This window comes from Lycium barbarum, chromosome 7 (genome assembly GCF_019175385.1).
Source record: "Lycium barbarum isolate Lr01 chromosome 7, ASM1917538v2, whole genome shotgun sequence".
NCBI classification, from domain to species: Eukaryota; Viridiplantae; Streptophyta; class Magnoliopsida; order Solanales; family Solanaceae; genus Lycium; species Lycium barbarum.
The window spans coordinates 11,569,475-11,586,091 of NC_083343.1; the positions used below are offsets into that span (position 1 = coordinate 11,569,475).

At 31.6% G+C, this 16,617-nt stretch overlaps 1 protein-coding gene and 2 long non-coding RNA genes across 4 annotated transcripts in view; 1 reads left to right on the forward strand and 2 right to left on the reverse strand.

The window, feature by feature from the left end:
* LOC132603120 (defensin-like protein) overlaps window positions 1–2,311 on the reverse strand; it is a 41,540-nt gene extending 39,229 nt beyond the window's left edge. The window contains exons 1-2 of one of the 2 annotated variants that reach the window (XM_060316021.1): window positions 2,151–2,311; window positions 1,135–1,421 (exon numbers count right to left, since the gene is read on the reverse strand). In XM_060316021.1, the coding sequence (XP_060172004.1) occupies window positions 1,249–1,421; window positions 2,151–2,214 (237 nt within the window). In that variant the 5' untranslated portion in view covers window positions 2,215–2,311 and the 3' untranslated portion in view covers window positions 1,135–1,248. Of the gene's footprint in view, window positions 1–1,134; window positions 1,422–2,150 lie in introns of those variants that run through there. The other variant, XM_060316022.1, reaches the window with a different exon arrangement.
* Window positions 2,312–4,193: 1,882 nt separating this feature from the next.
* Window positions 4,194–5,096, forward strand: LOC132602132 (uncharacterized). Its single transcript, XR_009567611.1, has 2 exons — window positions 4,194–4,373; window positions 4,784–5,096. It is a non-coding gene; the product is annotated as an uncharacterized LOC132602132 (long non-coding RNA).
* Window positions 5,097–12,521: 7,425 nt separating this feature from the next.
* Window positions 12,522–13,436, reverse strand: LOC132602133 (uncharacterized). Its single transcript, XR_009567612.1, has 2 exons — window positions 13,245–13,436; window positions 12,522–12,834 (listed from the first exon to the last, which is right to left on the reverse strand). It is a non-coding gene; the product is annotated as an uncharacterized LOC132602133 (long non-coding RNA).
* Window positions 13,437–16,617: the final 3,181 nt, after the last annotated feature.

A 16,617-nucleotide genomic window follows, 5' to 3' on the forward strand; every position in this document is an offset into this window, starting at 1 on the left:
TGGGTTAGGAAGGTCGCTATTGTCAATATCCCCTCGTTACTTCAAGCAAATTGTGGTATTAGATTCACAACAGCAAACAACGCAATAAAGTACGACATCATTTAATTTTTGTTGCTATATCCTTTTTTTCTTTTTTCAATGGCAGTCATATCTACTTCACAATGCAATAATATCTTTTTAAGATTGTTAGAAAAAAAATAAGAAATCGCTATAAAAGAACCAATGTCCTTAAAGATATATTGTTGGGTATTCTTTTCAGGATCCAACAAAGCCCTAGTATACTATAGTTTTTCTTACGCTACTTCAGGAGAGTCCTTATATTTGTAAAACATGAGGGATGAATTTTTAGAATAGTCATGCTCTTTCACGAATAGATTTGTCTGTTCAATTTAAAACCTCCAATATTACAAACTAATTCAATATTTGTGCATACAGATCATATTATATCGGTGCACGCATATTATTTCGTGTTGATTATGCCTTATCTGTCAAGATCATACGATAATTGTACAATTTGGCTAAGCAAGTATTTTGAGCCAACCCTCGCCACTACTTTGTTGGGGACAACCTGTGATATTTACTGGGTGCATGTGGTTTATTGTACTCATGCTACACTTACCGCACGTTTTGTCTTGGTATCGATCCATGTATTAATAGAGTGTGTAGCCCGGCTTTAAAGGTGATTTGGGGACTAGCATGGTAAGCTGTTGTTTCATAGCGCTTTGGAGTTTCCTTCTGTTTTTATTACTTTGCAGCTGCCTTTATTTTCCGAACAATAATTTATTTTGAGAAAAATTGTATTTATATTTTTTTGCCGCTCATGACTCTTATCGTCATTTCTTGGGGGTTATTTATGATATCTCCGCACAGTTGACTTCTCTTTTGATTTAATATCTAAAGTTTATTACTATTGTGTTTTCATAATTAAAATGCATGGACTATGCGTATTAAAGGGTTCTCCAACAGATTAATTTAGGTGCCATCACGACTTAGACAAATTGAATCATAACAAATTAAATATGAACCTAAGTTAATCAAATTGATAATATTCGGATTACCAAATTTTTAAAAAGAAAACAGAAGTGCATGAAGTAGAACAATAGATGAACCAGGCAAGGACTAAAGCACCAGATATATAACTTTGAAGAGGCTATCTAATCTTTTTATTGATAAACAACACTATTATCATGGATACTTTAACAAGCAACAATTATAGAGACAATGAAAAGATCATTTCTCTTTTATTTTTTAACAGTCTCTGGTGCAGAAACAGCGGTGGCGGAGGCCACGGCAGTGTCCGCCGGTGAAGCCTTCGGTCAGGCAAACGGTGGCGCAATTGGTGTCGCTAACACACAGCCCCTTGAAACGTTTGCTCTGTGACTCGCAAGTCCTTGCCTCTACACTACTCATTGGTCCCATCTCTATCAATTGTAGGCAAACATCAATCATCATCAATTATAAACATTGTCAAGATAGAAATCAAGTTATATACGTTGTCAGCGTAAGAGGTTTTTATTCCATCAGTCAGTTTTACCTGTTGTATAATTAGGTAAACCATCTTATGCGAATACATTTTAAAGAGAATATTCTTTGAATGATTTGATAGTATATAGTATTTCTTAATCAGATAGTCAATCGCATATAAATTTAAATCCTGTTTAGCCATAGATTTTTGGAAGCTTTTTCTCTATAAAAAGAAAACAAAATTGAAAACATTAATTGTTTGTCCATGAAATTTGATCAGTTTTTTTTTAAAAAAAAATTCAAGTTTCAAAAGCTAGTCAAGTTTGGGTAAAAATTTTTTTGCGCTCACAATACTTCAAATTATTTTTTTCAAGTGAAATGCTTGTCCAAACACCATAACTCAAGTTCTAAAAAAAAAAAAAATTAACACAACTGCAACCATTTTTTTTTTCCTGCACAAAAATTTATGGCCAAGCGCTAGCTTAAAAACTCTTTTAAAATTATCAATTTCACTTTGTAAATATTATTTAGATGACCTGATAGTATCGTAATTATCTTGTAGATATCTAATATTGTAAAATTCTTTCACATTACCAACACATAGAAATTACATCGGCTAATTATACAACAATAATGAGGCTGTTAGAAAACTATATAATAAAAATTTATGAAGAAAGAAGACAAACCAGTGGCCAAAAGCAGCATTGCTACAAGGAAGCAAGTCGCCAACAAACGCTTGGAGTGTCCCATCTTCACACAGAGAGAGATATAACTAGAGAGAGAGAGGGAATGTGATTAGAGAAGTTGAGTACTGGTTGAGACTAGGAGCGGCTTTATAGATGCTTTTAAAATCCTAAAATACGATGTATGTTAATCTTATTTAGTTAGTTAGCTCAATAAAAGAGGTAATCATGCCCCACAAAAGTCTTCAAGTGTCTTAATGTGATTCAACTCTACTCTATGATAGTCAATTATGCTATTAAAGTATTTTGCTCTATTCTGAGATGGCCAATTAGCCATTAATGTATTTAAATCTATTTTGAGATGCTCAATTATGCCATTAAAGTATATTACTCTATTCTGAGATGGTCAATTAGCCATCAATGGACTCTTTCCGTTCACTTTTACTTGTCCACTATTTTTAAAATGAATTTTTATTTTTTCTCGTCATTTTTCACATATTAAGATAAGACAATATTTTTTTTACTGTTTTACCCATAGTATTAATTACTCACTTCAAATTATTTTTCAAATCCAATAAAAATATGCATCAATTAATATGGGTACATTGGTAAATTATGTACTCCATTTATTATTTCTTAAACAGCGTGAAAATTCTAAAGTGGACAAATAAAAGTGAACGGAGGGAGTATTTAACTCTATTTTGAGATGGTCAATTAAGCCATCAATGTATTGAACTTTATTTTGAGATGATCAATTAAGCCATTAATTCAGCTCTTAACAATTAACATAACCCTGCAATTAAATACGACTAGTGAATGCATTTGCGCTTCGCGCGGTTATGAAAGATATTAATTAGCAAATTTAGAAATAATACTTCTATACATGGATTTAGTGATGAAAATTTTCACAAAAAAAAAATTCGAACTTTGATAAGAATTATATTATAACTTGGTTAGCTAGCCAGTAATTTCATTGTAGCTCATGATTTCATAGCTAGGTAATATTGTCAACCGTATAATAGAATTAATTATGGCAGGCTCCTATTATTATAAAACTTGAATATAGGCAAATCTATATAATATAATGCTAGGTATAGACAATCATATGTGGCACCTCTCTATGGCCTCCATTGACATTTATCTTTTTTCTTCCTTTTTAGATTTTTATGAGTTTTTTCTACTAACTAATGAATTAAAAAAATATTATATAAAGCTAGGCATAGAAAATCCTATATGGCACCTCTCTATGGCCTTCATTGACATTTATCTTTTTTCTCCTTTTTTAGATTTTTATGAGTTTTTTCTACTAACTAATGAATTAAAAAAATGGCTTCCAAGTAAATGTGGCAATAAACCCATGTAGTAGTAGTAAATGATGATCTTTATGATTCAATCAATGCCCAGGTAACGTTTTTGGTTGAATCAGCCCAAAACACTTTTTATTGTTATTATCATATTCTAAATCTTTTCATTTGCTAAAACCTTTACCGTTTCTCATACATATATATGGAAAAAAAAACCTTTTGCCTTCAGGCATAAGGCAAAACTCTTCCGTGAGATAGAAAGCTTATGCTTGAAGGCAAAACTCTACCTTAAGGTAGAGTTTCAAACTCTGTCTTGCAAATCCAAACTCTACATTACGATTTTTTTTTTTAACTTTTGACTAGCAAAGAAAAGAAATTAAAGACCACCCCCGAATAAGGACAATCGTGCAAATTGCCCAATTAATTCCCGCACTGTAGAAAGTCTACTATGGGATTATTTGGATGGCCTTTCTCTTTCCTGGCCCATATCTAATCGAACTCAAGGCCCCATCCCCCTCAGTCCTCACCAAATGTAGTGGATTATCCTAATCTTTGTGTATTTACTTTCATCTCATCTCCATTTACTTTATGATCTGAATGAAATTGGTAGCGTATCTAAAACGAAAAAAAGGAGTAATTATTGTACACATAAAAAGGCAAAATGCAATAAATAGCTTAATGTTGCGTCCTTGTCTTTTCTTTCTAATTGTCTTTGTCCAAATTATCTAGATAAAGGGAAAAGATCTCAATAAATAATACGGGATGTATTAATCTACTATATAAGAGAGCCTATTGCTTCCTTCATTCATCCATCTCATTGTCAAAAATCCCTTCAGAAGATTAATTAAAAAACAGATGGAACACTCTTTGCATTTGTTTAAAGGTCTCTTTCTCCTTGTGTTGTTTTCCATGGGCAATGCAGGTACAATTTCTTTCCTATTATACTTTTTAAAATAATCAAAAATTGAAAAGAAAAAAAAAACTTTTGTTAAAAAATGTCACAAGTTCAAAGTCAGTAACCTTCTACACACTACGCTCATTTAGATTTATAATTTTGTTTCTCAATCAATTATGTCTCGATTCATAACTAGTTAAGATCAGTTATGAATCCTCTATATTCATTGTGCTCTTCTCGATTTCATGCACTACTTAGATGATGGTTATTTATTTAGTCTTCAATTTACTTCTACTCCCTTTTTTTATCCGTATTTTTTCCTGCTATATGAATTACACATCAAACAAAGTTTTAAGAAGAAAAAAATAAAGAAAGTATATTTTCTTCTTTCTATGTTATTTACTTTATTTTCTTCTTGCTTTTATTTTTTATAACAGAGGCAAAGGATTGTTATGAGAGGAGCAAAAAATTCCCTGTCATCATGTGTCTTGATTGGCCACAAAGGTGTCCCGGAGCTTGCAGACGTGAAGGTTTCACTAATGGAAAGTGCGCTACAATTAACGATGTCATAGCTTGCTACTGCACAAAGCCTTGTCCTTTCAATGATCATCTCCCATAATCAATATTTTCTTTTCTAATTATTATTTTAATATTATGTCTTTATGGGGCTTAAGTAAAAAGAGCTAATTAACTAGCTTCTAACCCAATGTATCCTTTGATGATATATGATGAAATTTCATTATGGATAAATCTCGTACTAAAAATAGTTAGTATAGGCAAATAAATCCATAACAAATCCTAACGTTTAAAATATACAAAGACATATGGCATTAATCTAAGGGTGTATTGAATATTACTTAAGCCAAAAATAAAGGAGCAGGGCCGCTCCCTTCAAAGAATTATCTATCCTAAAAATGTTAGATTTTTATAAAATAGTTTACCTAATACCACAGTTAAAATTGACTAACGGCATAAAAATTTCTTACACTAATAATAAAAATTACTTTGATTCATCTTGTAAATAAAATAAATTGATTAGTGTTTATTATTGGTAGTATATATAATTCTTGATTTTTGGTGTTTGCCTACAATTGATAGAAATGGGACCAATGACACATGCAGAGGCAAGGACCTGCGAGCCGCAGAGCCACATTTTTTTTTTTTTTTTTTTTTTTTTGAGATTTTCCATCAGTGTCCGATATTGCATTACGGCCCGACTAAATTCGGATTCGTGTCAGATAGTTCCACAGTAAGGGCAAATCACTCCCTAAAAATGATGATTCTGTATCCAAGGGGGCTTGAACTCGAGACCTCTTGGTTAAGGATGGAATAATACCGGTCATTACACCACAACCCTCGTTGGTGCGGAGCCACTGTTTCAAATGAACATGCACTAGAAATGATCTTCTCACTGTCTCTGTAAATGTTTCCTTGTTAAAGTATCCATGATAAATAATGCTGCTTTGTCAATAAAAAGACTAGATAGTCTCGGTATGTATAGCACTTTAGTCCTTGTCTAATTCATGCATTTCTGTATTTTTTTTTAAAATGTTTGGAAATTGAAATTTATTGGCTTGGTTTATTTAAATTTATATCTGGTACGATTTAATTTGTCAAAAATTGTAATGACACCTAATTCCCATCCCTTGGGCAAATTCGTTAACTATGTAATTCTATCTTTAATTATAAAAACACAATAATAAGCATTAAGAGTAGATATTAACCCAAAAGAGAAGTTATGAAGTCAACTATGCGAAAATATCATTAAAAAATCCCAAGAAATGACGATCCGAGTCACGAGTGTCTAAAAGAATAAATAAAAAATTTCTCAAAATAAATTATTGTTTGGAAAACAAAAGTAGTAGCAAAGTAATAAAAAGAGAAGGAAACTCCAAGGCACTATGAAATACCAGCTTACCACGACAGTCTTCAAATCGGCTTTTAGGGCTGGCTACACACATTCTAGTAGTACAGAGACTTGCACAAAAGTACTTTTGAGAAAAAATTACTTTTTAAAACTTTTTAAAATAACCTTTGCTATATTGCACAAACGACTATCTTCTCCTAAAAATTTGGTCAAACACCTCATTTTGTTAAATAAGTATTCTTTAGAGAAAAAATAAACAATTTTGACCTCCTAAAAACTTAGCCTAATTAGGGTATTGTAAAACATCTCAAAAGTGTTTTTCCTTAATTATCAAATCATGTGATGACAACTAAAGTAATATTGAACTAAATAAGGATAACAAGTCAACAACACATGGCACTTTGTAAAGAAAACTAACACTAGTAAATTAACAAAAGTAACTCGGTGAGGACTACAAAAACTTCTTATTCTTGCGTTAGTAATATGTTACTCCCTCCAGATCAAAAAGAGTATCCACTTAGTTATTTGCATACTCTTAAGAAAATACTAACTCCTAGACAAAAATAGATAATTTGACTAAACTGCCCCTAATTAACTAGGTATTGAGATTTGATCACATATCACTTAAATAGGAGTAAATCTGGGAAAATAAAGTTAATTCTTTCTTGATTTGATAAGTGAACACTCTTTTTACTCAAGAAAAAAAAGGCTAAGTGGACACTCTTTTTTTATCCAGAGGGAGGATAATGCTAAAACAGTTAGAGTGCACAATCTTCTATATCTATATATAATATAAAGCTAGGCATAGACAATGTGATGTGGTACCTCTCTGTGGCCAAAGATTCTATATTTTTTTTGGTGAAATAGATACTACTGATATATTAATATTTACAGAAAATTACATAGTTGTAATGACATTTCAGCCATCAGATTTTTCTTTTTTCTCCCTTTTTTGATTTTTTTTCTTCCTTATTCGTCTACATAAAAATGCCTAAATATTAATTTCCCATGAACTTTAAGTTACAAATCCTTCATTATAAGCTTTAAATAACACTAAATTCTATACACATAATGACTTGAGTCTCTTGAGTTTTTCTAGCTTTGTTATAATCTTAAAGTCCAATTAAACTTTCATGCGTGATGCTATTTATTCATTCCCAAAGTTCATTTGGAAGGATGGACAGATCAAATTTTGTTGACATTTTCGTGGGTGTTAGCATTTTCGTGTGTTCTACAATTAGTTGCCAAGCACATCGCATTTATTTGGCATCCTCGAATGTATATACAGTTAGTTTGCCAAGTAATTCTACTTTTTTATCTTGATGCTTTTTTTTTTTTTTTATGTTTAAATCAAATTGATAGTTAAATTTAATTTGGAATATCGTTGTAGAAATCACGTGGTTTTTTGGGAATTTCAATGTATTTATATAGTTAATTTCCAAGTAAAACTCATCTTTTATCATTGATCGATGTTTTTAACGTGCCTTTTATATTTTCTCTTCCAACAAATGCCAATCAGAAGGATTTACCTCAGCTTAAAAATGATTAAAAGAGTTGAAAAGATTAGAAGAGAGTATATATCTCCCGCATCAAAGGTAAATTTATAGCGATAATTTTTGCTAAGTCATACATACATGAGGACATAATTTAACTTGCTTGGAGAACATGCTATATTTTTGGAACCAAATAATTATAATAGAGGTAAGCAGGAAGAAACTCGTAAAAAAAAACAAAAAACCCATATATAATTACCATGGCTAGAATTAATATGTATATATTAAAAAAACAAAAAATCACTTTTATTTCTATAATTACATAGATTAATTTTTTAACTACACCTCTTAATTCTCTTAAATTCACCTTTTTCAATTTCTCTAAACCGTTTCGAAGAGATGCCTAGCTTTATGAAATTAGAAAGCTAGGAATAGCTAATTCTATGTGGCATCTCTCTATGGCCACCAAATGTATTTATCTTTTATCTCATCTTTTTGATATTTTTCCCTTCATTTTTCCTTTAACTACATTTAAAGACCCATATATAAAGACCATAAAGAATAAAGAATTGTAGTAATAAATTTAAAAAAAAATGAAGAGGCATAGCATAGCAACGTTACTTAAGATATGAATAAATTGTAAAGACAATAAATATATGTATTAACTGATAACTAACGGTGAATTCATCTTGCAACACAAGAATACTAATCATCTTTTGTTTCTCTTTTATTTTGGCTTTTTTCTCCTCCATTTTATTAGTTTAGCTAATACTGAAAAGCCTAAAAATCTCTATTAATTAGTGCTCTAAACGTTATGATTCTTGTACCCTTCTCTTAAATTAATTTTATTTAATGTGTATTAATATATTTGAGGGGAGGTTAAAAGACAAGCATGAACCTAAGCCTTATGTTGGCTATATCTTCCATCTATTTTAGCTTCAACAATCGTTACCTATGAAAGAAGAAGTCTTCAACATTGCATTTGGGAATTCTTCCGAAAGAGGTAAACTGCCTTTTTAGCTTTTAATTTTACTTTGCATGGTCACAACTTATCTTGTGAAATTTATGTGTGAGTGAATATTTAATATCTTGCTAGAATTTATCTGCATGTGTCATCTTCCAAGCATATTCAAATAGATCAATTTCTTTACAGGTAAAGATATATGCAAATGTTTTCACTGAGAAGTGTACTCTTTTGAATTCAATAATTACTTATTACCCATTATTTATTGAAATTTGGTAATGTGTGTCATGCCATCTGCATGATGGAGCCTGGACACTCAACGAATCAATTTCTTTACAAGTAAAGGTATATGCTAATGTTTTGATTGAAAAGTTTACCCTTTTGAATTCAAGAATTACTTCTTACTCAGTATTTGTTGAATTTTGATAATCCGTCCTATGCCATTTGCATCGAAAAGCCTAGACACTCGGTGATATTCATCTCAACATTGAATATATTTCTTTCAAAATAGCTATATTCACTCTCTGAATTCATGAATTTTTAAATCTGGTTAGGCATATCTCTACCTATGCTCTATAGTCTTGTGACATATATTGATGCTTTTTTTTTTTAAATGATTTTCAAATATTAAAAACTAGCTGCCACCTTCAACATGGGGATATGCATAATAATTAAAATGACCAAAAAAATATGGTAAAACAAAAATTGAGAAAGAAGGAAATGGCTACCGAATCATGCTCCATATCAATTTTAGGATTTTAATCAAATTTGTTAAATTAAAATATTTAACGATAAAAAAATTAAAATAATATATTTATAATGTTTTATCAGTTCTTTTTGACTCCTAATAATTTTGTGCTCCAATTAAGATAGTTTGTTTTTTACTGTTCCTTACTATATTGGTACTTTTCGTATTATCTAATTAAACTATAATTAATGTGTAAATAATATCTATGTTACTCATATCCTATAATATGTTATGCATTATTTTGATATATTATTCTATATTTTATGTTGAGATTTGAGAACCTTATATTCTTATTACTTTATCTTTATTATTAGGAAGTGAAAGCAAGTAAGAAAGGAAAAAAGAAAAAAGAAAAAAGTTAAAGATAAAAGGGTTAAAGGGGGGAAGGAGAAGGTTACATATGCACAGAAAGAGATCGATTTCTCTTGAAATTTTGTCTTTATATTCCTTTAAGAAAAATGAAATATTAATTTACGCACATAGATTATATAAATATTTATTGAAACACCGTCTTTACACCCCATTAAGAAAGATGAAAATATTGTTTCACTCACGGAGATTGTACAAGTATTTATTGAAGACAAAAAAACTCTCACGTAATGAAAAATCATAGTAATATATAAACTAAGATTTAACAATATAATTGGTTAAAATTTGAAATATTTGAATTTAAAAATAATAAATTTACAAAATTAATATTCGGATGTCTAATCTGCGCGAAGCGCGGATAGGTTCACTATTCTATATATAAACAGCAATCAACTTGCTCTTCCTAAATGAGAGACGTTGTACCTATTTGATCTGTCCATGCTTCCAAATGAACTTTGGGAATGAATAAATAGCATCACGCATGAAAGTTTAATTGGACTTTAAGATTATAACAAAGCTAGAAAAACTCAAGAGACTCAAGTCATTATGTGTATAGAATTTAGTGTTATTTAAAGCTTATAATGAAGGATTTGTAACTTAAAGTTCATGGGAAATTAATATTTAGGCATTTTTATGTAAACGAATAAGGAAGAAAAAAAATCAAAAAAGGGAGAAAAAAGAAAAATCTGATGGCTGAAATGTCATTACAACTATGTAATTTTCTGTAAATATTAATATATCAGTAGTATCTATTTCACCAAAAAAAATATAGAATCTTTGGCCACAGAGAGGTACCACATCACATTGTCTATGCCTAGCTTTATATTATATATAGATATAGAAGATTGTGCACTCTAACTGTTTTAGCATTATCCTCCCTCTGGATAAAAAAAGAGTGTCCACTTAGCCTTTTTTTTCTTGAGTAAAAAGAGTGTTCACTTATCAAATCAAGAAAGAATTAACTTTATTTTCCCAGATTTACTCCTATTTAAGTGATATGTGATCAAATCTCAATACCTAGTTAATTAGGGGCAGTTTAGTCAAATTATCTATTTTTGTCTAGGAGTTAGTATTTTCTTAAGAGTATGCAAATAACTAAGTGGATACTCTTTTTGATCTGGAGGGAGTAACATATTACTAACGCAAGAATAAGAAGTTTTTGTAGTCCTCACCGAGTTACTTTTGTTAATTTACTAGTGTTAGTTTTCTTTACAAAGTGCCATGTGTTGTTGACTTGTTATCCTTATTTAGTTCAATATTACTTTAGTTGTCATCACATGATTTGATAATTAAGGAAAAACACTTTTGAGATGTTTTACAATACCCTAATTAGGCTAAGTTTTTAGGAGGTCAAAATTGTTTATTTTTTCTCTAAAGAATACTTATTTAACAAAATGAGGTGTTTGACCAAATTTTTAGGAGAAGATAGTCGTTTGTGCAATATAGCAAAGGTTATTTTAAAAAGTTTTAAAAAGTAATTTTTTCTCAAAAGTACTTTTGTGCAAGTCTCTGTACTACTAGAATGTGTGTAGCCAGCCCTAAAAGCCGATTTGAAGACTGTCGTGGTAAGCTGGTATTTCATAGTGCCTTGGAGTTTCCTTCTCTTTTTATTACTTTGCTACTACTTTTGTTTTCCAAACAATAATTTATTTTGAGAAATTTTTTATTTATTCTTTTAGACACTCGTGACTCGGATCGTCATTTCTTGGGATTTTTTAATGATATTTTCGCATAGTTGACTTCATAACTTCTCTTTTGGGTTAATATCTACTCTTAATGCTTATTATTGTGTTTTTATAATTAAAGATAGAATTACATAGTTAACGAATTTGCCCAAGGGATGGGAATTAGGTGTCATTACAATTTTTGACAAATTAAATCGTACCAGATATAAATTTAAATAAACCAAGCCAATAAATTTCAATTTCCAAACATTTTAAAAAAAAATACAGAAATGCATGAATTAGACAAGGACTAAAGTGCTATACATACCGAGACTATCTAGTCTTTTTATTGACAAAGCAGCATTATTTATCATGGATACTTTAACAAGGAAACATTTACAGAGACAGTGAGAAGATCATTTCTAGTGCATGTTCATTTGAAACAGTGGCTCCGCACCAACGAGGGTTGTGGTGTAATGACCGGTATTATTCCATCCTTAACCAAGAGGTCTCGAGTTCAAGCCCCCTTGGATACAGAATCATCATTTTTAGGGAGTGATTTGCCCTTACTGTGGAACTATCTGACACGAATCCGAATTTAGTCGGGCCGTAATGCAATATCGGACACTGATGGAAAATCTCAAAAAAAAAAAAAAAAAAAAAAAAAATGTGGCTCTGCGGCTCGCAGGTCCTTGCCTCTGCATGTGTCATTGGTCCCATTTCTATCAATTGTAGGCAAACACCAAAAATCAAGAATTATATATACTACCAATAATAAACACTAATCAATTTATTTTATTTACAAGATGAATCAAAGTAATTTTTATTATTAGTGTAAGAAATTTTTATGCCGTTAGTCAATTTTAACTGTGGTATTAGGTAAACTATTTTATAAAAATCTAACATTTTTAGGATAGATAATTCTTTGAAGGGAGCGGCCCTGCTCCTTTATTTTTGGCTTAAGTAATATTCAATACACCCTTAGATTAATGTCATATGTCTTTGTATATTTTAAACGTTAGGATTTGTTATGGATTTATTTGCCTATACTAACTATTTTTAGTACGAGATTTATCCATAATGAAATTTCATCATATATCATCAAAGGATACATTGGGTTAGAAGCTAGTTAATTAGCTCTTTTTACTTAAGCCCCATAAAGACATAATATTAAAATAATAATTAGAAAAGAAAATATTGATTATGGGAGATGATCATTGAAAGGACAAGGCTTTGTGCAGTAGCAAGCTATGACATCGTTAATTGTAGCGCACTTTCCATTAGTGAAACCTTCACGTCTGCAAGCTCCGGGACACCTTTGTGGCCAATCAAGACACATGATGACAGGGAATTTTTTGCTCCTTTCATAACAATCCTTTGCCTCTGTTATAAAAAATAAAAGCAAGAAGAAAATAAAGTAAATAACATAGAAAGAAGAAAATATACTTTCTTTATTTTTTTCTTCTTAAAACTTTGTTTGATGTGTAATTCATATAGCAGGAAAAAATACGGATAAAAAAAGGGAGTAGAAGTAAATTGAAGACTAAATAAATAACCATCATCTAAGTAGTGCATGAAATCGAGAAGAGCACAATGAATATAGAGGATTCATAACTGATCTTAACTAGTTATGAATCGAGACATAATTGATTGAGAAACAAAATTATAAATCTAAATGAGCGTAGTGTGTAGAAGGTTACTGACTTTGAACTTGTGACATTTTTTAACAAAAGTTTTTTTTTTCTTTTCAATTTTTGATTATTTTAAAAAGTATAATAGGAAAGAAATTGTACCTGCATTGCCCATGGAAAACAACACAAGGAGAAAGAGACCTTTAAACAAATGCAAAGAGTGTTCCATCTGTTTTTTAATTAATCTTCTGAAGGGATTTTTGACAATGAGATGGATGAATGAAGGAAGCAATAGGCTCTCTTATATAGTAGATTAATACATCCCGTATTATTTATTGAGATCTTTTCCCTTTATCTAGATAATTTGGACAAAGACAATTAGAAAGAAAAGACAAGGACGCAACATTAAGCTATTTATTGCATTTTGCCTTTTTATGTGTACAATAATTACTCCTTTTTTTCGTTTTAGATACGCTACCAATTTCATTCAGATCATAAAGTAAATGGAGATGAGATGAAAGTAAATACACAAAGATTAGGATAATCCACTACATTTGGTGAGGACTGAGGGGGATGGGGCCTTGAGTTCGATTAGATATGGGCCAGGAAAGAGAAAGGCCATCCAAGTGATCTTTCTACAGTGCGATTAATTCAGATCGGCCAATTCGCACGAATGACCCTATCTTGGGATGGTCATTAATTTTTGACCCTCTTGGTCTTTAATATTTTCCCTTCAGCATTTTAAGTAACGAAAAAGTGGCCGAAAGTATCCGCCTACCCTTATTTATGACCTAATTTCGGAAGGCAAAGTTTCAGTAGTTAAGTTGTCCGGTACAACTTCATTTCTGCAAAACTTATGTATCCCTGACATCGTAAAAACAAAAAAAAGAAATTCGGCCTACCCTTATTTATACCTAATTTCGGAAGGCAAAGTTTCAGGAGTTAAGTTGTCCGGTACAACTTCATTTCTACATAATTTATGTCGGACAAGGCAAAGTTTCTTTAATATTACGCCGAGCAAATTAATTACTACACAACTTATGACGGATAACTTTATTTCTACAGAATTTATGCCAGACAAGGCAAAGTTTTGCCTTGCTAATATTTTTCCTAACTCTACTGGGGATTGAACCCAAAATCTCTGGTTTTGTAGTCAGCGAAAAGGGACTTTGGGCCACAAATTTTCATTAAATGAGAAGCATGAGCAAAAATTAAAGACCGGTGATTTGAGGGACAAAAATTAAAGACCAGCCCGTATGAAGGCGATCCGCGCAAAAAGTTAATAATGATTAGGACAACACAATTAATCCAGATTAGTAAGACATTATAGGGGCGGAGCTAAAAAGTTACCTATGGGCTCAACCAAATTCTATAGCTTTAGTCAAAATTATGTATTTATATTAAAAATTAATTAAATATGTATAGAAATTAAATTTAAAACCGATAGTTACTAGCACCTGTATTCCTATTCTAAATTTAGAATCCATAAAATTATGGCTCCGCTCTGAAATAATAAATTCCGAACATCGAATGATTTAGCAAAAAAATAACAGATTTCATGCAAATAATTTTTATTATTATGTCATTAGATAGATGAAGAAGAAATTGCACGGTTTTCCTTCAAATGGACTGGTCTTTAATTTTTTGGCAAAATACATCAAATCAAACTTAAATTATACCTAAAATGTCGATATCACACCTAAATTATACGAGCGACCAATTACACACCTGAACATCTAAAAACTGAAATTATTCGCACCCTGCAAGGCATTATACCACTTTTGCAGTGTGTGGTGTTCCACATGCGCATCCACGTCAGCGCCACGTGGAAATAAAATAAATTTACTGTCTTTTTTTTTTTTTTTGCAACTTCTTCTTCTTTATTACCATCCTCCCAACCCCCCCCCCCCCCCCCCCTTATCCTTCACATTTCCGCCACCCCCAACCCCACCCACCCCCTTCTCCTCCACCTCCCCACCATTGATGGAGCTCTATTCGTCACAAATTATCTCGCCACCACATCTCACCAGAAAACACCATAGCCACCACCACCATCAATTTCACCCATTTCTCTTCCTTTCTTGAAAAACAAAATCAAAATACTATAAGAAAAAAGTTCAGATTTTGGAGCCATTAAAATTTGGAATTTTGTAGCCATGAAACCTAGGTTACTACTCAATCTCTGCAAACTCTATTGGATAGTGGTTTTTTTTTTTAATAATGAAATTAGAAAGTAACAATTAATTGCCCGATTAAGCAATGTGATGAGAAAATGGAGGAAAGGGGCAGGGGCGTGAAGATAGGGGAGCAGGGGGAGAAAGGGCGGGGGAAAGGTAGCAGTGGGGGTGGGGATGAGATTAAAAAAATATGAATTTGGAGGATGGGAATGAAGAAGAAATGGAGTGGTATTGAAATGTGAATATTAGTTGGTGCATGCCAATTTTGCTAACTCGAATTGGTGGTGGTGAAAGTTTCTTCACTGCCATTTGAAGGGCAGTGTGTGCAATTTCTTCACTGCCATTTGAAGGCAGTCTGTGCAATTTCTTCACTGCCATTTGAAGGCAGTGAAGATCGGAAATGAAGAAGATCGGAAAAAATGAAAGCTCACAGGAAAATAATGAAACTCATCGGAAAATATTGAAGCTTATTATTATTTTATAGGTAGAGTAGATGCAAATTTGATGACCGAAAAATGAAGAAGATCGGAAAAAATGAAAGCTCACCATAAAATATTGAAGTTCACCGGAAAATATTAAAGCTCATTGGAAACAATGGTGGTTATGCAATAAGAAAAGGAACAGAAAGAATGGAGGGTGGGGCGTGAAGAAAAAGAGGGGGATGTGGTGGTGGTGGTGATGAAATGGAGGAGAGACGGGTTTGGGTGGTGGGAGTGGTAGTGGTAAAAATGGAGAAGAAGAGTTGAAAAAAAAATCAGTTTTTATTAAATTAAAAATTATTTTTACTACTTCACTCGCCTATTTATTAATTATCATTATTATTCTTTTTGCCACGTCAGCTTATAAGGTGCAAATAAATTCAGTTTTTAAATGTTCAGGTGTGTAATAGGTCGCCCGTATAATTTAGGTGTGATATCGACATTTTGGGTATATTTAAGGGTGATTTGATGTATTTTGCCTAATTTTTTCCCTTTAAAATGGGGCTAGTTTTTAATTTTTGTCCTACAAAATCGAAACTATGCCTAGTGGCTAAGGCGAATCTAGGATTTTTGGAACATGGGTTTACCACTAAAAAAAAGAAGGAAAAAATGTATTAAGTGAGACTTGATCCGTAGTCCTCTAGCCTAAGTAAATAACTCAACCTTCAACCAAATGCATCATTTAACCTTTTTGTAGTGTGGGTTCCAGCAGATAGTATTATACTAATTTTAGAAAATATATACATAACATATCTAGTTTTGCGGAGAGATCATGTATTCACGTGCCCTAGTTGTAGTACCTAAAATTGCTCCTGCCTAATGGGGCATAAGTTCTTTAAAGAGAAGGCATAACTTGTGAGCTGTTATGATACAAAAATA